Raw genomic sequence first — 26,780 nt, 5'->3', positions numbered from 1 at the left:
TTCTATTTTGCAACTAAGTGTACTATTAAGACAAGTTTTCCTTTTAAATAATCTAATTTTTAAAATTAATTTTTCCTTCATGTTCAACAGTGAGCTTTAGTTTCCAAATTATTTTTTCCCCATTAGCACTCAATATTTTTCCAGCTGAGATTAAATATAGCATGGGGGCAGCAAAACTGAAATATTTTTGTCCTTTGTAAAATATATTTGTTGCCACAAATGTTCATTTCTAATTAAGGATAGAAGGAAAGTCCTGGTCAGCTGATCCTTATAACTGAGAAAATAACTTGCTGTACTATTAATTAATTTGAGTAGTCTCAACCAATGTCACCAATGGTTTTGTTGTCTGACTCTTACTTCTATTTGACTCACTTTAAAGTTACCTTAATAGAATTATTTCATGCTGGCCAGGAATAGTTTCACAATCTCGTAATTACTATCAGTGTAGAAATGAGACTTAACTCTGCTTTCATTTTTAAAGTCGCTAATTTTAAAACTATATCACCGCGGAGGAAACAATCACACTAAATCTGGCTCTAAATCTGTTGGAATAGCGACAGTAGTTCGGATTTGGATGAAAGGATGATTAAAAAAAAGCCATTGTTCTATTTCTGCACGTGTAATTACTTCAAGGAAAATTAATGAAGAGGAGGTAGGTAGGGGGACGCTTAACTTAACTTGAGAAGATGTACCAACCAAGTCACTGTCTCACCTGGAGGGCCACTCGCTCCCTCGTCTTGGATGAATGTTAAGGCAGCTGTTTAAACTCTCTCTCAGGACTGGTTTTACTGGGGTTTCCTTCGGTTTATTGCTGAGAATCGCTGATGGAGGGAGGAGAGCCGCGGAGACTCCTTTAAAGCAGCCGTTTAATGCTACTTCATTGATTAATGAATGCAGCAGAAGGGGGCTGGCTGGGCGCTGTTACGACCCGCACATTCTCGCTTCCCTGCTCATGAAACTCCCTCACGCCTCTCGCCCCGCTTCCCTGACGCTCGGTTAAGGCGGTTTTTACCCGCCCACGTGAGAGCGCGCCCGGCCCTCCCGCAGGGGGGGACGCGGCGGCTGTTTCGCGGCGTGTCGGGGGCGCCTCAGTTACATGTGAAGCCTCGTTTCACGTCGATTAGAAATCGCGCGCCCAGCCTCGCGGCTGGAAATGGCGGCGCGTGTGCGCGAAGAAACCGCGCACAACCCAGCCCGCCCCCCGCCGCGCGGTGCAGCCGCGGCTCTGGCTCTGGCTCCGGCCCGGGAGGGAGGCAGGGAGCCCGTGTTGTCCAGGGCAGCGGAGGTTTAAGTGACGCGAGGAGGAGGAGCTGGCGGGCCTCGGGCAGGCCCGCAGGGAGCAGCAGATGCCGAACGCGGGCTGTGACTGTCCCCTTTAAAAGAAGCGCTGATGAGCGTGGCGTGGGAATGGCCGAGGCCGAGCTGAGGCGGGAGGGTGAGGTGGGTACAAGCCTGAGGCGGACGCCCCCGCACGCCGCGGGGCGAGGCGAGGCGGTAACGGGACACACGGCTTCTCGCGGAGCGGGCTCTAGGCAGGAAAAGCCTGGCAGCGCCTAACAGCAGGTGACGGTGGGTTCGTGGTGGGCTCCCCGTGGGAGCTGGGGGGGGGCGTGGGGGGGCCGTGGCTGCGTGGGGCCGCCGCCTGTGGGGTAAGGGTGTGACGACCTGGCGTCTGGTGCGGGGCGCACCGGCTCCCCCAGGAGGCCGCTTCGAGGCTAGCGCTGAGGTAACGGGGGCGGGCCTAGGGGCCGGGCCTGCTTGCCTACCCGGCCGGGAGGGGGAGGGCACACGGGAGGAAGAAGGAAGCCGCCATCTTGGAGCGTCGAATCGCCATAACAAGGCACCAAGCGGGCGAGTGCGAGGACTTTTTTACCCGGGAGAGCGGGGAGCGCAGCCGGCGGCGGCGGTGAGGAGGGTGTGGGGGGAGCGGCCTTCGGGGCTGGGCTTGGGGGCGGGCGGGCATCGGCCTGTGTTTTAGTGAGGCCTGCGGCCTGCTCTGGAGACGGGCCTGGGCTGGGCCGGGCCTAGCGGGCGGCCACTCCGGATTAGGTGGGGGGTTATGCTGTGGAGGGAGTTGGTGGGTGTCATCCGCCCCCCCGCCTGGGGTCGGTGTGTTCGGTGTCCCATGGGGGGCCCTGCAGGCGTGTTAGGGCACTGGGGGCAAGCGGGCGCTTCGCGAAGCGGCGGCGCTGCGGGGTGTGCGGGTGGTGGGTGGTGGGTAGGCCGTGAAGTGGGGGGAGGCGTGTATCTGCTAGCCTGACCTTGAGGGGTGCCGGGGGGGCTTGGTATTTCTGCTGGGGAACCCTGCACTGGCGTGCGGGGTTGGTGTATCTGGGGAGCACCGCCCCCCTCGGTGTCTGGGGCCCAGAGGGGGCGGGCATGGTCTTTTGTTTCCCCGACGGATGTTGCCGGAGTCGGGTGCCCGCTGATGTTGCGCAGATACATTTTTAGGGTTGTGCCTGTTCCTACAGGCTGTTCCTTTCTGGCCGCAAATAAACGCGGCTTATGTACGTTTGTTGTTAAACCGGGGCGCCCCTCGGTTGTGGTGGAGCCGGGCTGCCCCTGTTTTTGCCTGGTGAAATCGCCCCCTTCCCCAAGCTTTGCAGAAACTGCTCCGGACACACTCACTAAAGCTCCTGTCACTCCCAGGCAGAGGCCCATGGCGATGTGGGAGTGAAGCAATAAGTGTTTAAGCTGCTGCGCTCCATTGTTTCGGAAAACGAAACGTTCAGTTTTTTGGGGGGAGGTGGGGAGAAGGATGAGAATATGGTTGAAATTTCTAAACTGAATGAAGCTGTAGTGAGGTCCTTATGTTAGAGGAAATGTAGGTCGGTTCTGGAGCAGCTCACCTCGGCCTCAGGACTTTAGAGGACTATTTGCTTGAACCCTAGCAAACAATGGAAGACGTGGTTCCTGGGGTCACCTAAAAAGCGACCCCTAATTTTGTATTTGTTCATGTAGCATTGTGTGCTCTTTTTAGGCAAAAATCAAAGTTCCTCGGGGAAAGGAGGATGTTTACTGCAGAAAGGGCAGTGGAAATGTGTAAGCAGCGGCTTCCATAGTCTGCATACGTGGTCAAAATCAAGAAAGGAAATGCTTAGAATAGGGGGTGGTGAGCTTTACTAGTAGAGGGCACTAGCTTTCGAACTGGTGGTGTTGCTTGTCCCCGAATTTTAGGTTTGTTCAGATTTATTAAATATAGTTTTACTTTATTACATATTATACTTTAAAGTTTTGGAATCCTACTGTGGGTGTGGGTTAAGATTTAAAGGCACGTTGCCAGGTAAAATAAAAATGAAAGTGGGGTACTAACAACACATTATTAAAGTTTAAAGTTGAATTTACCTCTTGCTGTATCTTTCTCTGTTGTTTATTTTTTTTGTTCTCCTGTCCTAGCTATATGCTTCGATATTTGAGTTGTAACACAAGGGAATCTTAATCCAAATAATGTTTCCCTTGACTTTTTAAAAATGAAAATATTTTTATTAAAACACTTCAAAATATTTTTGGGTCTATGGCAGTGTCCCTGTAAATTAAAGGTACTTGAAAATGACATCCATCTGAAAATATTTCACCTACTCATAACAAGAGTACCATCTAAAATGACTGACCCAGAGATTGGAGGAAAGTGTGTGTTTTTTTGTTTTGTTTGTTTTTTGTTTTAAAAGATTGCTTTGTGCTGTTGGCAGTACTTCACATACTAATTTTAATTGTTTCCCTTCCTTAGTAAGTCATTTGCTCTGTCTTTACTTTGAAACAAATAAAGGAAAAGGGGACTGTTTGAAAAAAATATAAACTTGATTATAAAACCATAAAAGTTGGCAGAAATACTCAGAAGCAGGTTGTAGTACCTGAAACTGCTTTTAACTGTTTTTGAAAGTGACTAGATATTGGTGTCCCTTTAAGGAATGTTAGTATTTGAATTCTATGGGTGGATTTTACCTGGGTATGGAGAGAGGTATCTTATAAACAACATTTTTATAAGAGTGCATTAATCAACTAATGCTGCCTTTGCTTTGCATTTATTGTGTAAAATGCAGCTGCTTTGTGGTGATACTTACTATATGTCAAGCCTGTAAATCCTTTTTTGAAAAGGCTATTGCTAGGCCTGTAGAGTTTACTTGTTAGTAACAATTCTAGGGTTACTTCAAACAAATTAATCTTACAATTTTGTACTTTAGTAGCTTTCTATAAAGAGTGTGTGTGTGTGTGTGTTTGATATCTTGTTTGCCAAACAGTTAGTTACAGTTACTTTTCCAATACTCTGCCACTAACTTTAAATTTGTTTTGTATGTATCTGTTTTCTGAGTGCACAAGGCAGGTTTTTCAGTGACAAAGTTATTTTGAATGTAACTCAAAGGGTGGTAGCTCAATTAAAAAATTAAGGGGGAAATCTCTCTTGATACATTTGTATCTGAATTGCATCTCTAATTAGAAAACATAACCACTGTGAGTAATTTTTTTTTTTTTTTTTTTTTTTTTTTTTAGGTTTTGTGAATGTAATAAAACAGGAAGCTGTTTTGATTCACTGAGAGTGAAGGACTTGGTTTCACTATTTGAAATTGAAGTTTTATTGTTTAAATTGTACATCTTACCTGTTAAACCAGCTGTTAAAATTAAACCTCTACTTAAATAGAAATAGAATTTATAACTTTCAGATTTCCAGTGTTTTTCAGATTACTTCAGATGATTTTCATCTTGCTTACCGTATTAGTGTGCTCTTCTCTCCCCCTTTTCCTCCAATTGAGATATTAAAGTAATTGCATAGTGCCCTCCACCCCCAATTTTCCCTATAATTTATAATACAGTGGTATTCTTCATCTCCTGTCCTTAATTGATGTGTAGCATTGCTTTGTGGTGGTAAACAGCTGCTGTGTTCTGCCCCAGAGGTGGCTGCACTTCAAGCTTGGGTGAAATAATCTCTGTGACTCATACCTATGTTCCTGGGGTGTAGTGAATATTTGTAAAGCACTTCATTACATAAAAGATGTTAAAAGTACACATTTTTACAGAGTTCCACATGATGCCATAAAATGATAGTTGTGTGCTCAGTTTTAAGTAGGGAAGTTAATTTTTGGTTTATTCGTGACACTTGATCTTTTGGGTGCCTTTGTTTAAAGTACTGAGGATTTGGAGGCTTGTTCTGGTAGTGCTTCGGTTCAAGTATCAAAGTAGTTTGTAATAATAGTAATGTGATATATTTTTACACACTCAGTCCATGTATTAATTGTTTTTTTTCTGCATCTTTTTCAGACTGAAGTGAGTGAATTCAGATATAATTCAACTTTGTTAGAGGGCTTTTTTAAAAAAAAAAGTTGTTCCACGGTGCATCAGAGCAAGTTACTACTTTACTGTTGAGTGACTTACAGGTGCTTGCCTGCATTGCAATAAAGGACTCATATATTGAGCAAGACTTATTTATCTCTTCATTTTGGAGAGTCTAATAAACTGTTATTACAGTTTCTGTACTGACTTTCAAAGTTTTGAAGTCTAAAAAGACATCTTTACAAAGAAAAACATGAGCACGGCCAGAACAGAGAACCCTGTTATAATGGGTCTATCCAGTCAGAATGGGCAGCTGAGAGGCCCTGTAAAACCAAGTGGGGGCCCAGGAGGTGGGGGGACACAGACTCAGCAACAGATGAACCAGCTGAAAAACACCAACACAATCAATAATGGCACTCAACAGCAAGCACAGAGTATGACCACCGCTATTAAGTAAGTATTTGCGTAAATGTTAAGCAGCATCTTAAATTCTCTCCAATGTCTGGTAGCTCAAACACTTGTTTAAGATTTCTTGTGTTGATATTTAAGTTTTATGTCCTATTGTTACTTTAAAATTCAGTGTAGGCGGTCAGATGAGGAATATGAACTACTGATAATTCAGAAATAAATGTGAAATTAATAGACTTTTTCTGACAGATCCTGGTTATTGATCAGTTGTGCGAATTAATAGTTAAGGCATTTTTTCAAGTTGTATACTATTGAAAAGCATAGGTTGATGGCTACCTTAATTTCTTTCCTTGATAGCTTTTCCCCTGAGAAACACCTTCTCATCCTGATCACTTGTTCAGGATCGATGCTAGGGATGAGGGGAAGATGTGGAGTCTATTGTAGTTTAATACAAGTGTGTATGACCATAGCTTAATACAAGTGGCAAGTTGTGACACATAATGGACCTTAAAGTCACTTTGTTCTGAGTATTGTCTTGTCTCTGTCCCCCACCCCCCCCACACATATATACACACACACATAGTTCAATTACATGACATTTAGTAGATATTTCTCAGTAAATGCTAGAACTAGAGCTAAATATTTAAAAACTGGGAATGCCAGTTTTTATTTGACCTAAACCACTCACTTTCTTTCCTGGGTGATTTGCAAAACATGATTTAAAAAATGTCTGATCCCCCAGTTTAACACTTCTTTTGATACCAGTACAGGTTTGAATGAAGTGTACCTGGAACAAGTGCAACACTAAACCCCCTCACTCCTCCTCCCCAACTTAGGAATGTCTGAAAACACATTATAAAATGTGGATTTGGGAGTTGGAAATTGGAGGAAAGAACTGTCCAGATCCAGTTTCAAGTTTTGGTCTGTTATAAGAACTAGACACTTTTTTGTGTATGGATAATTATTTTTCTTCTGTAGTGTATGAATGAAAATTATAAACATATTTATGCTTTTAACTGCTTTAGTAATTTTGAAGAAACTGCCTCTCAGATGAAAAGAATGCAATTCATAAAAGTGGTCCAACATATAGTTTTGGTTTAAATCGTCAAAAATCTTATGCGTTGCTGAGAGTCTGGCTAACAGGACATGGTGAATTGATTATCAGCTGGGGGTGAGAAGAAAACTTTTCTCCTTTTTCCCCCTCATGGTTTAGCATTGTACAAATTAGACAAATGAATTATGGGTTCTTACTGTTTTTCAAGACATTAGCTATGAGCACTTGACACTTTTGGGAACAGATACAGGTTATGATGGACCAGTGCTGTGTTGTCATATGACAGGATTATAAGAACTATCTTTTTTTCAAAGATAAGGTTGGCTAATGTTACTTGTCATGTTTGGTTCTGAAATAGTGAGGGGAACTTGATGAAGTGAAAAGTTTTTGATCATATTTGCTAATGGTTATAAGAGTGAGTAGATAACCAGTGCTTGAGAGACTCTTCTCTTACAATTATCTAAGATAAGAGCAGCATTTCTGGGTGAAATAATTAGGCCAGGTTCTTTGGTGCATTTAAATAAATAAATAAATAAATAAATTAATGGAGATATTCTATCTCCTAGAACTGGAAGGGACCTTGAAAGGTCATCGAGTCCAGCCCCCTGCCTTCACTAGCAGGACCAAGTACTGATTTTGCCCCAGATCCCTAAATGGCCCCCTCAAGGATTGAACTCACAACCCTGGGTTTAGCAGGCCAATGCTCAAACCACTGAGCTATCCCTCCCTCTCCAATTTACTACATTGCACCATTTAAGTGGGTGCTGTTTAGAGAGAAGTATAATGCTCTGAGTTTGGGGAATTCAGGGACTTCTGAGTTCTAATTCTTGTTTTGTCGTGGTCCTCCTTGCCTTGGGTAAACGGTTTAATCTCTGTACTTCAGTTTCCACATCTGTAAAACTGGGGAAATAATAACCTCTCAGGCAGGTTAAGGTTTTGTTAGTTTGTGCAAAGTACTAATTGTTACTAAACAGAATAGAATTATTTAGGGATATTAACTAGTGCCTTCACATTGCAGACCTGGTGATGACTGGAAGAAGACTTTAAAACTCCCTCCAAAAGATCTGAGAATCAAAACTTCGGTAAGGATGTTTTAAAGGTAACTGTAAGCATGGGGTTGAGGATGTGAGATAAATTGCAGTGACGGTGTGCTAACAGTGAGAAAATTCATTTCTGATCTATTTTTAAAACTTAATTAAAAGTAGATAGTAATATACATTCTTAGAGATACTTGGCAAATATGTTTCCTTTCTCTCTCAAGTATGTTGAAACTCAAGATCTATTTTTACTTACTTTAAGAATACTACAGGATGAAGTCTTAGTGCTTTTACTGCAAAACAGATACAAAGTTTTAAGTGTGTATGCAGATTACTTTGCTTGGTCCCCAGTAACCAATACTACCTAATTATCCGTGGTTGCACTACACAGATTTTTGTGAACTACTGTATGATGGATGGTTGGAAAGTGCTTATTACTCTATTTTGCCTTGTCTTTGTCCTGGATTATTCCGTCGGACCAGTTTATGGGGATAATTTGTATGAACTGGTCTTACTGTTCTACTTTCTTAACTACTTAGGATGTGACCTCCACAAAAGGAAATGAATTTGAAGATTACTGTCTGAAACGGGAGTTGCTGATGGGAATTTTTGAAATGGGCTGGGAAAAACCATCTCCTATTCAGGTTAGTACAGAGCAGATTCGTTGTGCCACATGCTGATTGCTTCATCTTAACTATCTCATAGTCGGTCATTTACAGGTTTTTGGGCATCCTTGAAGTTTTGACACTAAGGCTTTGACAGTATAATTTCTGAGAAACTCACTTCATACCAAACCAAAAAATACCCAGTAACATAGAAATTAGGCTTTTTTACCTTTTAAAGGCTTGACATATGATTCTTCTGTTCATCATAGAGAGGTTAGGGGGTTGTAGGCCCCAATTCGCTAAGATACTTCCAGTGTGTAAGTAGTCCCATGGACGTCAGCAATCTTCTCTGTTCACTTTTATGGACAAACTTAATAGCTCTGCGTCGATCTAAGCACCACAGAGGTCGTCATCACAAAAAATCTCTGTAGAATCTTACTGCAGTTCATCTCACCCCTTAGTTGCAACTCTGTGCCAGTCTAATCACAAACCTCTCAGCAGAGGTGGGACAAAAGGTCCCTGAGATGCACTTCAATGGAAGCTAGTACAATCTCCCCCCCCCAGTAAAGTCCTCTCTCACTCTTGTTCTGATGTTTCTCTTGTTTTGTGATCTGCAAATTTTTTTTTTTTTTTTTTTAAATTGAGCACTGGAGAAGGATTAAAGTACACACAATTGTGCCGTTTCACCTCATCATGGGGAATATGATACAAGGCATTCTGAACACTTATCTTCACCCAGGCTCTAAGTCTTAAAGAATGGTTTTATACTTTTTACTGAACAGCAGAAAGAAGAATACTTCTGGTCTTTGAGTCTGGAGCTGGCACCATAGAGGATGTCTTAAATTTCAAAAGCTAATAAGCCCTTTCTTTTCACAATGTAATGTTAAAATATATACATGGACTTGAAGTCACGCAGACAGTTTTCCTTACTTCCTACCTAGACCTTTTTCCAGTCTAATTGGTGTCTGGAATGGGGGTTAGGGTGGAGAGCCTTTCTCTCCCCATGGGATAGTTTGATAGCACCTCTTCCCCCATCTCCTTCGTTGTACCCAGTATGTGTACAGCCTGCACATTAGGATCATTCCTGTGGTAGCTGTTCCATTCAGTCTGCCTATGACCAGGCTAGACTAGTGGGGCATAGATAAATGGGATACTGGGAGCAGTTTTCTCATAAGTGGGATGCTGAAATGCTTTTGCTTGATCAGTTTGTCATTTTTGTGATGAGGCTGGTGTACTTTCATATATAGGGTCTTATAACTCAGTGTTGCATGGGAAAGTTCTCCTGTCCCTTATCGGGGTCAGTGTTAAACAGGGCCCTTTTTTTTTTTTTTTTTTTTTAAGCTGCAGTTGAGGTTGTTTTACTGTTGCATTGCCCTGTGCTTGCTTTTCAGGAGGAGAGTATTCCCATTGCTTTGTCTGGTAGGGATATCTTGGCTAGAGCTAAAAATGGAACGGGCAAGAGCGGAGCCTACCTCATTCCCTTACTTGAACGGCTAGACTTAAAGAAGGACAATATACAAGGTGAGCTGAAGACAGGTTTACATGAAGCTCCATCTAGGAACTAACATGAGTAGCCTGGCTGCTGCACGTCAGTATTTGTGGGATGAGACATTAGAAGATTGTAGGCATCAGTGTAGCTTGATGGCCTGCAGATTTATACCTAAAATTGGTGGTTGAATTTTTCAAAGCAACCTGGGGATTTGGACACACTTTCAATTAAAATTAATCCCCAACACTGCTTTGAAAATCTCAACTACTACAAATTTCTTCTCATCCTTGCTTATATGCCCTGAAAAGAAGTGTGGTGTAAAGGTGGCTGGGATATAAGTTGTGGCTGGCACTATTTAATAGCACGCAAGGCATGCCAGTTAACTTACAGTGCTTCAACACAGCGATATTTCCTTGTCATGAAGAATACCCATGCAGTTTCCATGATGAGTCATTAAGAATTTTCATAGACCTCCTTAAACCTGCTAAAGTTTAGCCATCATAGCGTTTGAGGGGCATGTGTTCATTAGGATAATCATTCTTTAGTGCCTTTTTGAACTGGGAGGAAGGCAGTATTAAAACATAAAATGCATCCTGTGCTGAGGATTTTGTGTATCTTCTCTTTCAGCAATGGTGATTGTTCCCACTCGAGAACTAGCATTGCAGGTCAGTCAGATCTGTATCCAGGTTAGCAAACACATGGGAGGTGCCAAAGTGATGGCAACAACAGGAGGAACCAATCTGCGTGATGACATAATGAGGCTTGATGATACAGGTTAGGACACTTCCCAATTAAGGTTGCTGCTCTTTAGTGGCTTGCACAGTACTGCAAAGCCTAGCACTAAAATCTCTCCCTTTCAGCTGCTGTTATCCTAGCATTGGCCTTTTATGAGCCAGGCTGAGGTTTTATGCATCCATTCTACATTCCTCTCTAAGGACTGGTCTGTTCAAGCATCTAGTTTGCAGGAAACTGGGGTGTAAATATGCTGTGTGCTAACTGTCCAGGTGGACATACCTCCGAGCATCCTACAGAACTTATAGTGAGCGGGAACGGGGTCCACGTAGATGATTAGTACATGTCAGGCTACCTTGACATAGATTTACATCCCAATTTTCCACAAACTGTTTGTATAAACAGGCCCTTAAAGTTGACTTAGTGTAATTGTCAGCCAAGCCAATGTTGTGTATTTGTACTGTTTCTTATCCAAGCAAAAATCCACTTAAATGTATTTTCTTTTTAAAATTTACAGTGCATGTGGTGATAGCTACCCCTGGGAGAATTCTGGATCTCATCAAGAAAGGAGTAGCAAAGGTTGAACACGTCCAGATGATAGTACTGGATGAGGCAAGTTGCTGTCTTAACGATCTGCAAAACATGGAAAGATATTTAACAGGAAGTTACAACAATGACACATCTCTGCAGGCCTGCTCATTGAGCATTGCTGGCCATTAAAATTGTCAGACTTTCTGTAGACACCATAAAGCTGAGATTGATCCATTTCTGCATTTTTGGGTGGGGAAAGTCATCTGGGAGGGAAGAGTTTTCAACATGTACTTTTCTCAGAGACTGATAGAAGCAAACTGATAGGGAAAGTTTGCTTTCCCCTTATTTTGTAGGACCACTGAGCATTAGGTTAACAATCTCTTCTGAAATGGGTAGCTCTTACTCTTCCATTTAAAATGACTGTTGTAATACAAACCTCTCAGTATAAACTGATATACGAAGATCCAGTAGATTCATAGATTTCAAGGGGTCTGACCTCCTGTACAACACATGCCATAGAACTTCCCCAAAATAATTCCTAGAGCATATCTTTTTAAAAAACATCTGATCTTGATTTAAAAAATCCACCACAACCTTTGGTAAACTGTTCAAATGGATATTCTCACCATTAAAAACACTATGCATAATTTTCAGTCTGAATTTGTCTATCTTCAGCTTCCAGCCATTGGATCATGTTCTACCTTTTTCTGCTAGATTGAAGAGTCCGTTGTTAAACATTTGCTCTCCAATAGAGTAAAAGCGACGTTCCTTCTAACTTCTCTTGAAACAACTGAATCTGAGTCAGGGCGCTGGGAGAGTGGGGATGTGAGAAATAGCTTGCTACATCCAATAGACATTGGGTTCATGCTTGATAATCGGCTGAACCTAATCTCCTAGTGTGATGCTGTGGCCAAAAAGGCTAATGCGATCCTTGGATCCATAAACGGGAATCTAGAGTAGGAGTAGAGGTTATTTTACCTCTGTCTGGCACTGGTGGGGCTGCTGCTGGAAAGGTTTGTCCTGTTCTGGTGTCCCCAATTTAAGAGAGATGTTGAAAATTTGGAGAGGGTTCAAAGAGCCATGAGAATTTAATTAAAGGGTTAGAAAACATGCCTTATGGTGATAGACTCAAGGAGCGTAATCTATTTCACTTAACAAATAGCTGACTGCGAAGAGTTGCAAAGGGATCTCACAAAATTGGGTGACTGGGCAATGAAACGGTAGATGGATTTAATCAATGTTGAATTTCGAAGTAATGTGCATTGGGAAAACGTAATCCCAACTATACATACAAAATGATAGGGTCTAAATTAGCTGTTAACGCTCAGGAAAGTGACCTTGGAGTTATTGTGGATATACCTCTCAAAACATCTGCCCAGTGTACAGTGGCAGTCAAAAAAGCTGCCAATGTTAGGACCAATTAGGAAGGGGATAGATAAGATGAAAAATCATAATGTCACTATATAAATTTGATGGTACACCCACACCTTGTATACTGCATGCAGTTCTGGTTGCTCCATCTCAAAAAAGATACATTTAGAATTGGAATAGATGCAGAGAAGGGCAACAAAAATTATTAGTGTGGAACAGCTTCTGTATGAGAAGATAGTGAGACTGGGACTGATCATCTTAGAAAAGAGATGACGAAGGGGGGAATGTGATAGAGGTCTATAAAATCATGAAAGGTGTGGAGAAAGTGAATAAGACAACATTATTTACCCAAAGGGTAACGTAACACAAGATGAAACTCATAGGCAGCATGTTTAAAACAAAAAAGTATTTCCCAGAATCAACCTGTGTAACTTGTTGCCATGGGATGTTTTGAAGGCCAAAAGTATTACTGCATTCAGAAAGGAATTAGATAACTTAATGGGGGATAAGCCCATCAGTGTGTTACATGGAACACAGGGTTGTGACCTTGAGTATCTTGTATCACTAGACCTCCCAACTGTGTGACGCTGGGACTGGATGATAGGGATGGATCACTTGAAATTGCCCTGTTCTGTTCATTACCTCTAAAGCATCTGGCACAGGCTACTATCACAGACAGAATACTGGGTTAGATAGACCAGTCATCCAACCTAGTATGGCTGCTCTTCTGTTAAGGTGGGGAATTGATCAGTCTGTAAGTACGTACATGGGGAGCAAGTATTAAATAATGGTCTCTTTATTCTAGCTGAGAGAGCTGTAACCTAATCCAGTGGATGGATGCTGAAGCAAGTCAAATTCAGATTAGGAGTAAGGTGTACATTTTAAACAATGAGTAATTAACCATTGGAACAGTTTACCAAGGATGCTGGTAGATTCTCCATCACTGACAATTTTTTAAATCAAGATCAGATGTTTTCTGAAAGATATATAGAGTCTAGGAATTATTTTGTGGAAGTTCTATGGCCTGAGTTGAGGTCCAACTAGATGATCACAAGGGTCCCTTCTGGCCTTAGAATCTATGAATTCCAGTTAAGGAATGGGAAATCTTCTGCTCTTCCTTCTTCAGTCTGATATAGCTCTTAAATTGGAAGAGTTGGAAGTGAGGCAGGATAAATTGCATTTCTCAGTGTTTGCAGTTGAAGTAAAGCTTTTCCCTAGTAGGTAAATAAAGCTGTCCATGAAGCATTATACCCAAAGCAAGCTTTCTACCCCACAGGTTGAGGAGAACATTAGTTATATTTCATGTTCTTCTAACTTAACATTAATCCAAAATATCCGGAATTTGCAGCACTGGGGTGTGTGTGTGTGTGTGTGTGTGATATATTTTTTTCCTTCTCATTGCAGGCAGATAAATTGCTGTCTCAGGATTTTGTTCAAATAATGGAGGACATTATTCTTACGCTACCTAAAAACAGGCAGATTTTGCTCTACTCAGCCACTTTCCCTCTTAGTGTACAGAAGTTCATGGTAAGTGGCCTCTTGGTGCCCATTTGGGTATGGAGTGCATGGATGTGTGGAGACTTTTCCCTCATGCACATAGGTAAATGTGCATCATGTAAACAGGTGTGGTGTGTCTCTCCCCCCCCCCCCCCCCATGTGATTTATGCATGGGTATTCTAAGTTGCATTCTGGATTTAGTTTTGTATCCTAAAAACATTAAATGGGAGTATTAAATAAACTTGCATTGTACATAGCCAATATTAATAAGAGAAAATAATTCTCTGCAACTGAAGTCTGGGGATGCACACTCCTGTTTGGCTTTATCTATTGTAGTTGTGCTAGCATAACTATGTTGACAGTTGATGCATCTTTGTGTATTTGATGCATCTCAAATGGTAGGATAGTAGGTTAGGTAAGAAAATACTTTAATTTTTGTGAGTAGACAGGTATGTCTTTTCTACCTTAATTTAATTTGAAATGCCTCTTTATTTCAGAATTCCCATTTGCAGAAACCCTATGAGATTAACCTGATGGAGGAATTGACCTTGAAGGGAGTTACCCAGTACTATGCCTATGTAACTGAGCGGCAGAAAGTACACTGCCTCAATACGCTATTCTCCAGGGTAAGTATGCTACTGGTCAGTGTGATGCAACTAGAACACCAGTCTGAACCACTTCATTTATCCTTCAGAACATAACTTAATGGCAGAGAGATGCATTCTGGCAAGAAAAGAGATTTTCCTTAACCTAGTGTTTTTGTTGTTTAAAAACTGGCTTTCTTTAAATGAACAGTGATATCTTGGACTATTTACTTTCATGCTGTAGCTTTGAAATTTGAAGTCCAGGATCTTTTCTGAAAATGCATATTCTCTTGCTGTACTATTAAACTGCAGACCTCCTGATCTTCTTTTTGCAGCCAGAAGAGTGAGTGACTTCTTCTAGCTGGAATCCCAGATTCATGTTTTGCATTCCTGAAAAGGATGCATTCCCCTCAGATTTCAAAGCTTTGTAAGTAAAATGCTGCTGCTGTTTAACACACCCCCCCCCCCTCTCTTTCTTCAGCTCCAGATTAACCAGTCAATCATTTTCTGCAACTCCTCACAACGGGTTGAACTGCTAGCCAAGAAGATTTCCCAGCTGGGCTATTCCTGCTTCTATATCCATGCTAAAATGAGGCAGGTGAGTGTGACGCTATACCAGTTAGTTTGAAAGCAACTGATAAAAACTTAATACAGGTGTGAATTAGAATTGTAATATTTAGTCCGGATTCGCTAGTCCTTCAAGAACTGTAACTCAAAAGTGTTGTACTGTTTTTTAACGTTGACGTCATTGTCTCAAGATGGGAGCTTGTTTAGTTAAAGAAATCTTGATCATATTTCTTAGCACAGCAACTCAGTCACATGATCAAAAACACCTTAATTAAAACCAGTTTTGATACACATTTCATGTTTTACATTTAAGTTGTCTTATGTGATTCCATTGATATGTTTCACAACTTTAGGTCAGTTCTCATCATGGTTTAGCTCCAGACTTCAATATTGATCTTGTTACTGATATTAAATGTCACGTCTCACCAAACTAGCAAAAATTGGTGGTAGGCTCAGATGCCATTTGTAACTAAATTTCATTTTGAAACCTTGGATTCCAATTTATAAAAAAACAAATGTATGTTAGAATTTTTTAGCTGCTACTCACTGGTAAGACAAATAATCCAAATACTCCCTGGGCTGTAAACAAACTTTTATATGGTGTTTTCTGGCTGCTCTCAATATTGACTGTTCATTGAAATCTGAATAAAAAGTTGGTTCTTAGTGGCACAAATCAGATTTCCAACTAACTGATCTTCACAGCACAATGCAGTGCATATTTGTTTATGCATCTCAGGCCTATCGTTTATTTAAACTGGTTGCCTAAGATTGGTACTACTAAAAAATTTTTTCAGTGCTGCCAAGGTGGTGCCATGGTTATTGATATGTAAAAATAAGAGTAGTGAGTGAAGACTTGAGTTAGCAGAAAGAGACTGATTTTTCTTCATACATTGATTTATAACCTAAATTATGAATCTCTAAGCAATAAAGTAAATTGAATATTTTTACTCAACAAATAACCCATTGTCTTGAAAAAGACTTGATAGTCAAAATATCTGTAATGAAAATAAGTAACTTTGCAAATTTTAGATTTTCTTTAGGATGTCTGTAATCCAAGACCTGATTTCTAATCCCAATTGATTTATTGTGACTTCAGGCAAATCACTTAATCTGTCTGCTTCAGGCCTTCTCTAAATACAATTTTGTGTAGCTTTTCAGTACAGAACCTGATGTAATTAAATTCATACGAGCCCTTTGGATAGACACTCTTCAGTTAGTGCTTTAAATTCGTTTACTTTAAGAGGCACTCTTAAACAGATTGTCCATCCAGCAGGGCCGGCTGCAGGCACCAGCTTGTCAAGCAGGTGCTTGGGGCGGCCACTCCGGAGAGGGGCGGCACGTCCAGCTATTCGGCGGCAATTCGGCAGACGGTCCCTCACTCCGGCTCGGAGCGAAGGACCTCCCGCCGAATTGCTGCCGCAGATCGCGATCGCGGCTTTTTTGGGGGGGGCTGCTTGGGGCGGCCAAAACCCTGGAGCCGGCCCTGCCATCCAGGGGGATTGCATCAATTAATCTGCATTAGTTTCTGACCAGTTTAGTTAAATATCTATACCCAAAAGTTGTACCAAAAGCCTCTTTCGTGAAGCACTTTATAAAATGGATGAAAGCACAAGAAGTGCTCAGTAGTAGTATTATTGAAGAGTGTGTTCAGTTTTGCATGTTCCAGTGTTTATTCCAGCTCATGGGGGAGAGGAGTAATAGGATCCATGTTTCAATTTGTAAAAGCTGCTAATATTTTTTTCTGCTTTACCAGGAACACCGTAATCGTGTGTTCCACGATTTCAGAAATGGCTTATGCCGGAATCTTGTTTGCACTGGTAAGTGTTTCCTTTCTTTTTGTTTAATTTTAATTTTTTTTTTTTTCAGTTTTAGTAGTAAAAACACAGTGGAACCAGACTATATACACAATCAATTCACCTGCTTTTTATCATAATGAAGAAAACTAATACTTTGCCTTCAGTGATCAGAATCTTTCAAGACTATTAGAAATGTCAGGCTGGAAGGAACCTTGAAGGGTCATGTAGTCCAGCCCCCTAGTGCTAAGCCAGGACCAAGTAAACCTAGACCATCTCCGACAGGTGTTTCTCCAGCCTGTTCTTACTTCTTCAGTGAAGGGAATGCCGGAATCTATTCCTAGAGCTTAACTTCCCTTGTAGTTAGAACGTTTTTCCTGATACCTAACCTAAATCTCCCTTGCTGCAGATTAAGCCTATTACTACTTGTCCTGCCTTCAGTGGACGTGGAGAACAGTTGATCACTGTCTTCTTTATAACAGCCCTTAACGTAGTTCAAGACAGTTGTGAAGTCTGAGTGAGGACTTTTTATCAAGGCTAAACATGTTTAGTTTGTTAACCTTTCCTTAAAGGTCAGGGTTTTTTTTGTAAACCTTTCATCACTTTTGTTGCTGTCCTCTGGACTCTCTTCAGTTTGTCCACATCTCTTCTAAAGTTTGGTCTCCTGAATTGGACACTTATCTCCAGCTGAGGCCTCACCAGTGCTAAGCAGAGCAGGACAGCTGCCTCCCATGTCTTAATACGGGGCTCCCCTGTTAACACACTCCAGATTCTTAGCCTTTTTCACAACTGCATCACATTGTTGACTCATTCAATTTGTGATCTACTATAACTCCCAGATCATCTTCAGCAGTACTACCACCTACCCAGTTATTCTGTATTTTGTAGTTGTGCATTTGATGTTTCCTTCCTAAATGTACTACTTCACATTTATCTTTATTGAATTTAATCTTTTTGATTTCCGACCAATTCTCCCATTTGTCAAGATCATGTTTTTAAAATTAAAAAAAAATAAAAAAATGTTGCATTCTAATCATGTTCTCCAAAGTGCTTGCAACCCCTCCAAGCTTGACATCATCTGCAAATTTTATATGCTTACTCTCCTCGCCATTACCCAAGTTTTTAATGAAACTACTGAATAGTACCAGGCCTAGGACTGACTCCCTTTGGGACCCCACTAGATTGTCCAAGTTTGACAGTGAACCATTGAACTACTCTTTGAGTACAATCTTTCAACCAGTTATGCACACCCTCATAGTAATTCAATCTAGACCACGTTTCCTTAATTGGTTATGAGAATCATGTGGAACTGTATCAAAAGCCTTATTAAAATCAAGGCCAGTAACCCAGACAAAGAATTAGATATGTTTGACATGATTTGTTGACAAATCCATACTGGCTATTTCTTATAACACTGTTTTATTCTCCTAGCTGCTTACTTTAACAAATTATTAAACAATCAATTTGTATCTTTATGTAACATTACTATTTAAATGTTACAGTAAGATTGAGAGAGAACTCCTAACAGGAGATTTCAGGCATATATATGCAAACTATGGCTAAATAAGGACAAAAGGCAAATGTTAAATTCTCCTGCCCTCCTCCTCCAACACTGACTTGGAATGTTTTTGAGGCATTCATTATTTGCATATTATCATGAACCATGTAGCATCCTTCCTGTTTATGCTGAGTTTTACTCATGTCCCATCTAAACGATTGTGTAAGAGTAATTTATAAGACTACCCTTTGATTAGTTTTGCATTTGACACATGGACTGCTTTTAAGGCAGTTATGTACATAGGATAATTCTTTACATAGGATAATTTTAGGAGCAGCTGAAGCATAACAAAAAAAAAAACTTGTTTAAACTTTTTAATAACTGTAGTATCTTCCTTTAGGGCCTCTTACTTTCAGTTACATAGTCTGGCCAAGCTCCTAGTATCCTGCAGAGCATCCCCATATGTTGTAGGTAGCAGTCATTACCTTACTTCATCATAAATTGGTGTTTAGTTTTGGAAAGGATAACTACCACCAGAGTGCATGAGTCATGACGAACTTGATACTAAAAAAGTAATTTCTACATAGAGCAGTATAGCTTACGTTTACACACTATTGTGTCAACTATTGAGGATCAAACTTGCCTATGAATCCTTCTTGTAATTTAGCTTTTGCTACAACCTTAGTATTTTTAATATTTATACATGTAAAGTATTAATTAGTTGAAAAAGTATGTAGGTACTCTATCTGCACTAACTTTGTTCTGTTACATTTGTGGAGTTTTTTTAGATAAAATTAAGGTAAATTGCTGATTCTTATTTTGAAGAAATTTTTTTAAGTGTTCTGCTTTAAACAAACACTTAAAGAACTGTGTGACACTGTGCAGTCCTGCCTTCATTCAGCCTGTTGTCAGGATTCCCCCACTGCAGTAGTTGCTGACAAGTGGTGTTGCTGACTTCGTCAATTCAGTACATGATTGGAAGCTTGTATTCTAAGAATAGTAACTTTTTAACTTCTCCAAAATGCATCAGAAGTAAGGCAGAATAGTTAAATTAGCTGGAAAGCAAGTTGTATAGGCCTTTAGAGACTCAATTGAAAATGGTGTACTTTCCCTTCAAGGGGAAAGGATGTTGTGAAATGGATGTTAAGAAGTAAGCAAAATGCTAGAGGAGTTGTTCATATGAAGGATCCTCAATACCAAGTCTGGAAAGCTCGTGTCTTGATCCTTCTTCACAATGTTAGCCATGCCCAAAGTGGGTGAGGGGAAGATTTTTTTTTTTTTTTTTTTTTTTTAACAAAAATTAAATACAAAATAAGCAGTTCTCGCAGGAGAGGTTCACCATCCAGTTTCTTAAATATACTAACAATGTTTTAAGGGTATTTTATCATGCTCAAGTAACCTCTCCATCCTGGGTAGCCTTTTTCCCCTAGCTCCTGTTGTACCCTCCCATTCCAGCTAGTGTGGTGTTTTTGGTGAAATAAAATCCATTAATTAAATGGAATTCTGTTTCAGATCTGTTTACCCGAGGTATTGATATCCAAGCTGTGAATGTGGTGATAAACTTTGATTTTCCAAAGCTGGCAGAGACGTATCTCCATCGTATTGGCAGATCAGGTGAGGGAAGGGAAATGTTCTTCAGGGAAGCTATTTATTATTTATTAACACAAACTTCTGCTTTTTATTCTGAAGCACTGTGGGTATCTCTAAAATGGCTTGAAGCGAGTTGGTGGGTTGTTTTCATTTGGCCTGTAGAAAGACAAACTTCATTCCCGTTTCACCAAGGGAAAAGCTGTGTAAAGACCTTCTATTTTAAGGTGTGTTGGAACATGATACAAAACAGGATTAAATGGTTAGGGTATTGAAATTGGCCCAGATATCTTAACTTTTGAATATTTTAATCAAAATAAATTTTCACCCTCCTAAGGCTGACAGGTTCCTTCTCTTTGCAATCTAAGAAAACTACTCAAATAGCTGTGTGCAGGTGCATTTTAAACACGTACTTTTTTTCTGCTGGGAGTGGGGGAGAAGATTTTTGTTGATACTTTGGGTCATTAACAATAAGACATTTACAATTAATGTCTTGACACTGTGTATATAAATCTTAATACAGGATCAACAATATTAATATATTCAAAATAGTTTAAACACAACCATAACTTAGTATGAATAGTTACATATATAGACATACCAACTTTTTTGTTTTTTGGGGAGAAGCTGAATGTTTTTGGGGGTTGTGGTGAGAAAGAAGTTTAAAGAGAATAGAAAGAAAGGAAAGCTAAGGGGGGAGAGGCAGGATGATGTAGTTCAGTTATTTACCTCTGGTAAACACACACTTGTAGCCATGACACTTTTTTCCTGTGTATACTCCAGAGATTTTTGTCAGATGCCTGTCAGTGGATTGAAACTTAAAATTATTAATTCCAAGCTAGCAAAGGCACATCAGTGAGGACTCAAACTTTACAGATTGAGTTATCAGGGTGAGGGAGAATAGAAAACACTGAATTTTGTGCACATTCTCCCCCCTTTAAAAAAACAAAACAAACCAAAACACAACCCCAAAACCATTGCATACAAGTATTGGCTTAACTTTTCAATAGAATTTTGTCATTGGGCAGACACCAGACAGGGAACAATAGCCTGAAAGGAGACTGTTCAGAAATCTATAGAGTTAATTGATGTATTTGAACATCGTTTTTCTCCTGTGGGGAGCAGAAATGTCACTTTTTTTTTTTCTTTTCTACAGCAATAAATGGGGATGTGAAACTTGAAATAGCTACTGTACTGATGTGCTTGAGGGTTTGGATTGGTCAGTCTTGTTTGAAACTAGCTTTTTTAATTACTGCATGATCACATGTAATCTGGTCATGTGACAATCTACAGACTTGTGTGATAAAACTGTCACTACTTTAGTCTTTCTTTTTGTGAAGGTCGCTTTGGTCACCTGGGCCTGGCCATCAACTTGATCACCTATGATGATCGATTCAACCTGAAAAGTATTGAGGAGCAGTTGGGAACTGAAATTAAACCCATCCCAAGCAACATTGACAAGAGCCTGTATGTGGCAGAATACCACACCGAACCCGTAGATGATGAGAAACCTTAACCATGTGCGTATGTGATTGCTCAGAAAGCCACTGAATTGAAGGTTGGGTGTGTGGCAGTGGGGAAATAAATTGAGGCAGATAGAACAAGTTGATTTGTATGGATCACTTCACTTTTCTTACCATTCCTTCTCCTTTGATTTTTGTTTTGTCCATTCTACTCTTCATGGTTGGCTCTTCTGGGTGAGCTGCAGTAAATAAAGAGGTAACCTTCAGACTAGCTGTTTTGACCTAAACAGGTATCTGAACTCGGTCATTCTCCTGCATACCCTCTCGTTCAGTAATGCTGTGCCAAAATGCACAAACAGGTGCTGTGAACTCAATGGATGAACTAATTAATGAATAAGCATAGCATGCTTACGATTAATTTATTGTATGAAGCAGCCTTTTCCTCACTTGAGAATTGCTGACTTTTGTGTGTGTTTTCAAGGAAAGAAAAGAGTTTATTGCCTGGTCACAAGAAACTCTGAGAAGGGAAGAGGCAATAAACCTGGCTCTCTGCTGGATTTTGGACTCTTATAATCCTCGTTGATTCATTAGTATTGGTAACACCCAAAGGCTCTGATCAAGATACCATTCTATTAGGCTTTGTACAGGCCACTTTTTTAATTTCAGAATTTCAAATGGAGGTGCCAGACCCCTTTGGAAATCTTAGATATAGTCTGCGAACCCCCAGGCGTCTGTGGACCACAGGTTGAAAACCACTGGTATAGGCAATACAGTAAGATAGTCTCTGCTCCAAAGAGCTAACAAGGGAGTGTGACACAAGGAATTAAAATAAATATACCTCATTGCATAGACTAGCTATTGCAGAGAATTTATGGGTCTTGATTTCAGTTTCTTTTTAGAAACTGGCTCTTCCCAACTGACACAGCTGCTATTGGTTAACTGAGTTCTTATAGGGGTTACAGCAGAGGTGGGTGGTGAGGGAGCGGGTAATGGCCTTATGGATCAATTTGAGGAGGCTCTTGCATGCATGAGGTTCAGCAAGAAAGAAAGTGCAGAAATGGCTGTAGGAGAAGCTGAGAAACAAGTGGATGAGGCTAGCATTACTGGAGTGGAGGAAGTTGAAAAGCTGATGCAATAAGGAGATTTAAATGAGTAGGGAGGGGCAGAGTTGTGAAGGGCCTTGAGTGTGAGGACAAAGTTTTAACTTTGAGCCCTTGTGCTGGTACTCCATTTCATACAAAGGGAGTGTGATGGGTCAGAAAAATGTTTGAGCAGCTGTTTTGAATGGATTTGGGAGGAGCAATGCGTGTATTAATTAGGGATGTTAAAGGTTAACTGGTAAGCATTAGACTTACCGTTAACCAACCTTAACCGTTAACCCTGGTGGCCCTGCACCAGCCAGAGGAACCCCAGCCCCAGTAGTGCCGGGCTGGTGGGAGGGACCCCAGCCCCCGCCACACTGGCAGGGCCCCGGCACTGGCTGGGCCTGAGCAACCTCGGTTAACTGGTTAAATTAAATAATTTTAATTGTTTAACCGGTTCACTTTTTTAACAGATATTTACATCCCTAGTATTAATGAGGTCAAAGGAGGAGGAGGTTAGAGTAGGCAAGATGGAAAATGAGGGCCTGAACTAGAGTTTTAGCAATGTTATGAATGAAGAAATGGCAGGATTTGAACATTATCTGGGATGTATTAGGCGAGGGAGATGCCAAAGATGATCCTTGGGTTATGGAGTAATAGGGAGTATAGGAAGGATGGGGTGATTTCTGCAATGAGAAAGTGGGGAATGCTAAGGAAAGATGCATTCTGTTTGGGCAACAGTGAGCCGAGCACTTCACCTATTAAAATGAACAGATTCAGGCTCCCAGGAGCCTGCAGTCTTTCCCATTTCCTGATCTATTGGAGATGCAGTATTTGCTTGTGTAGGCTCCTTGAAGGAGAAAAAAGCTGTGTATGTTGAGGATGGTTTATTTCTGTAATTCACCTTGGTTGCCACTAGATGTCTCTCTGAAATGGCTTAAAAAAACAAAAAAAACCCAACCCCAAAATGCTAGTTTGACTTCCCAGCACCAGAGTGAGATTCTCCTGCTTATGCTTCAGCCTACTCAGCAAAAATGTTTGCAGTTGATGAAGTAAATCCCTCATGTTTGTTTGGAATTGTAGTGCTAGTTAACCTACCCTGAGGTTATAATTCAGCAGCATAGACCTCCAGAGACTTTGTGGACGCTTGACTCCTCATCCTCCGTCATTGTACTATCTTCCCTATAGATGATCGAAAAGGAGAAAGTAAATTCTTTTGTTTCTGGAAGCAGGAACCAAAACATTGATCAAGAATCTTAATGGATCTCTGAAACAATGCATAATCTCTTTATTCTAGAAAGAGCTGCACTGTGAAACTAGATATAGGAGGAGACTATTTAACCTCATTAAACTATGCCAAGGAAAAATTAACCATTTGTTTCCTCACTGGAAATATTGAAGGGGAAACTAATAATTCTGGTCAAGACAGGCTAACTTATACCCATTGTGTGGTTGGCGGAGCAGCCTCCTTTTTGAAGGAAAAAGTTGGTGACTAATTGTAATACCTTAACTAAAGATTTAGTGTACGGGAATTGGTTAAAACAAGTTTTAGAATGCCTTCAGAAGGCAGAATGGTGCTAGCATACCTCTTGGAGCTGCCATTGAGAGCCACTGACAGCGGAAAGCCTGTATTGTGGGTAGTCTGAGGCATGGAAGTGTAGCCTGCGCTTGTGATTTGGGTGCTTGAGATACAGGAGGCTTTCAGAGTTGTAAATAAATTGTTCTGAAATCTTTGATTAAAGAGCTTAGCCACTTAACCAAATGATGGCTTCTTATTTTTAAAGGAAAGTTCCTTTTTTCCATGCACTCATCTTTTGGGCTGTTTCCTTTCTATCACCCAGTATGAGTGGCTGCTTCCTGTTTTGTTACTTTATTCAACAATCTTGTGTTTGCTATAAAAGCAGTCATCAACATATACCATGCTATATCCTTTCATTTAGTAGGGAATGTTAGGCTTGTGTAACTGATCAAGCAAAGTGACCAGAACTTCAGTTAGCTTTAGCAAAGCTGCTAAATCATAAAACTGAATTACTTTTTTGTATTTTCTTCCTTGATTTTGAAAACAATTTTAGAGAAAATTAACTGCAGGATCTTTGTTTTTTTTAGGCTTTGATTACAAACACCAGAAGCTGAAGCCCCTTGATCCAGATCTGACACGCATTGTTTCTTTGGGGATATCCTTCTCTTTTTGGGTTTTTCATCTTCTTTTCATTTTGGAACTATGAAGACTAAAGCGCTCAGACGTATTTTCTTTTCTTTTTAAATTTGGCAGCAAGGAAGAAAGAAGATAAAAGAAGGAATACTTTTTTGTTTTTTCACTTGTTTGCACTGTGTGCTGCTGATTGAACATTAGTTGCACTAAACTGCTGGTTTTAAATTTTTTTTTTCTTTTGGGGGGCGCAGGGGCAGCAGCAGCAAGGGAAGAAGAGAAACCCTGAAAAGAGAAGAAACTTGATGAACAGAAGTTTGTCTGCAATTTCAAATTCTCCAACAGCTGACTGAGTGCATTTCAACTTCTCCCTGGTTACTCATCCGTTTTTAAGCTAAACAGCTTGTTACTTATTCGTGCAAAGTGCCTTATGCTATGAGACCATTCAGAATATCACCTTTCAGATACAGCCCGTGGAATCAACAGCTTTTTTTCTTTCCAGGTCAAAAGTTCCCAACCCTTCTCTTGCCCTCCCCCAACAATATTCAAGCCCAGGGCTGCGAGATGAAACTATCAGTAATGTAACACTTTTTTTGTTTAACTTTTTTTTAAATTGGAGGAGTTGATATGCAACTGCAGTTCACCCACACTGTAAATACATGTATTTAAGACAAAAACAACTAAAAATCTGGGCTGATTAGGTGCAACATCATAGCTCTAGAAGGAAAGAGCAGCCTATCATCTTTTGCAGGAGCCATATGAAAAGCTCGTATGCTCTAGCAGAACACTAAAGACTGGTTTCCATAAGTCTCCATTCGTAGTTACAGCACTTGATATGTAGACTTATTTCAAAACCATGGCCCTCCTTCCTCTGGCACAGTGTCCCATTGAAAATTGGATGTGTATACTTGTATAAACTTGTAAATAAGTTTTTTTTCTGTTTTGGGTTCATATATAACTTTTTTTTTTTTTTTTTTTTTTTTAATGAAAGTTGCTGGGGCTAAAGGGATTAGACTGATTATGGGAGCAGCTAACGGTGAGAGGGGCTCAGTTTTCTGCAACACTAAACACCTGAAAAGTGCTCTGACCTCTATGAAGAGCAGGCCTAGACAAGTGTCCCTTGTCAGGGTGGGTTTGCTCTGGTGCTTGCAATATTGTCCTGTGCCGCTCTTTTTTGGAAAAGATTACTTGTTGGGTTGGAAAAGACTCAAAATCCATAGCTTAACTTGTTTGAGGTACTCTTTGATTTCCCTCTTAAAATTCCAGGAACTTTACAAGCTCTGAGGGCAAAGACCTGTGTTCCACCTTGGCATGAGGGAAATCCAGCAGCTAACGTAGCTAAGCAGAACATAGGTGTGAATTTGGGTTTAAAAGAAACAATAGAAAACCAACTTACATGCATCAACTGACAGTTCTGGAGCTCTATTGGGTGTTTCACCTCCTGCAGCATTGTGCATACTCTGCCCAAAACAACCTTTATATAGATTTGAGCAGGAAAAAGCAAATCCTTTAACTTGTTAACTCTGAAGCCACAGAAAACTGCTTGCCATCTTCTATGTTTTGGCATGAATTGCTGTCTGTCATTCTGCGTTGTATATTGCTGGAGAATGCTTTATGGTCAAGTAGTGTTGCTTTAAATTGTGCCCCTCCCAACATGCTTGATGTTTGGCCTGATCTACAGGCAAAAGGAGTGAGACAAATCAAAACCAGTAAACTTTTTTTTTTTTTTTTTTTTTAATTTCCTTTTAGCCTGTTCAACTACAGTTTGTCAGGAGGCACCTGGATGAAAGCAATCCCCTTTGGTCAGTTGTACTTTGCATATACTGATGCTGTACTCACACCATGCTTGTTTACCTGAATATGGATATGGGAATTAAGAATAATTTCTCCCCATTTTGACTAAAAAAAGTGAAATTGTTTGGGTTATTTGGGGAGGGGGAGGGGAAGGCAGATTTATCCATTAAACTCCTTGAGGATCAGAAATAGAGCCAGGTGCCTCCTGGTGATAACTTTCAAGGTGAAAAGTGTGCCCCCCCCCTCCCCCAATCTACAGTGACACTGTAATAAC

At 40.5% G+C, this 26,780-nt stretch overlaps 1 protein-coding gene across 1 annotated transcript; it reads left to right on the top strand.

Annotated features, from left to right (window-relative positions):
- The first annotated feature begins 1,774 nt into the window (after nt 1-1,774).
- DDX6 (DEAD-box helicase 6) lies at nt 1,775-25,643 on the top strand. Its single transcript, XM_065417015.1, has 14 exons — nt 1,775-1,906; nt 5,254-5,718; nt 7,746-7,809; nt 8,304-8,408; nt 9,761-9,890; nt 10,486-10,632; nt 11,108-11,206; nt 13,901-14,019; nt 14,487-14,615; nt 15,055-15,171; nt 16,894-16,957; nt 19,944-20,045; nt 21,359-21,538; nt 24,670-25,643. Exons 2-13 carry the CDS (start codon nt 5,519-5,521, stop codon nt 21,532-21,534), a joined length of 1,452 nt encoding a protein of 483 aa, XP_065273087.1. The 5' UTR covers nt 1,775-1,906; nt 5,254-5,518; the 3' UTR covers nt 21,535-21,538; nt 24,670-25,643.
- Nucleotides 25,644-26,780: the final 1,137 nt, after the last annotated feature.

This window comes from Emys orbicularis, chromosome 15, assembly GCF_028017835.1.
Source record: "Emys orbicularis isolate rEmyOrb1 chromosome 15, rEmyOrb1.hap1, whole genome shotgun sequence".
Taxonomy (NCBI): Eukaryota; Metazoa; Chordata; order Testudines; family Emydidae; genus Emys; species Emys orbicularis.
Note: the sequence above shows the minus strand (reverse complement) of the source record. Positions and strands in the feature narration are given on the sequence as shown.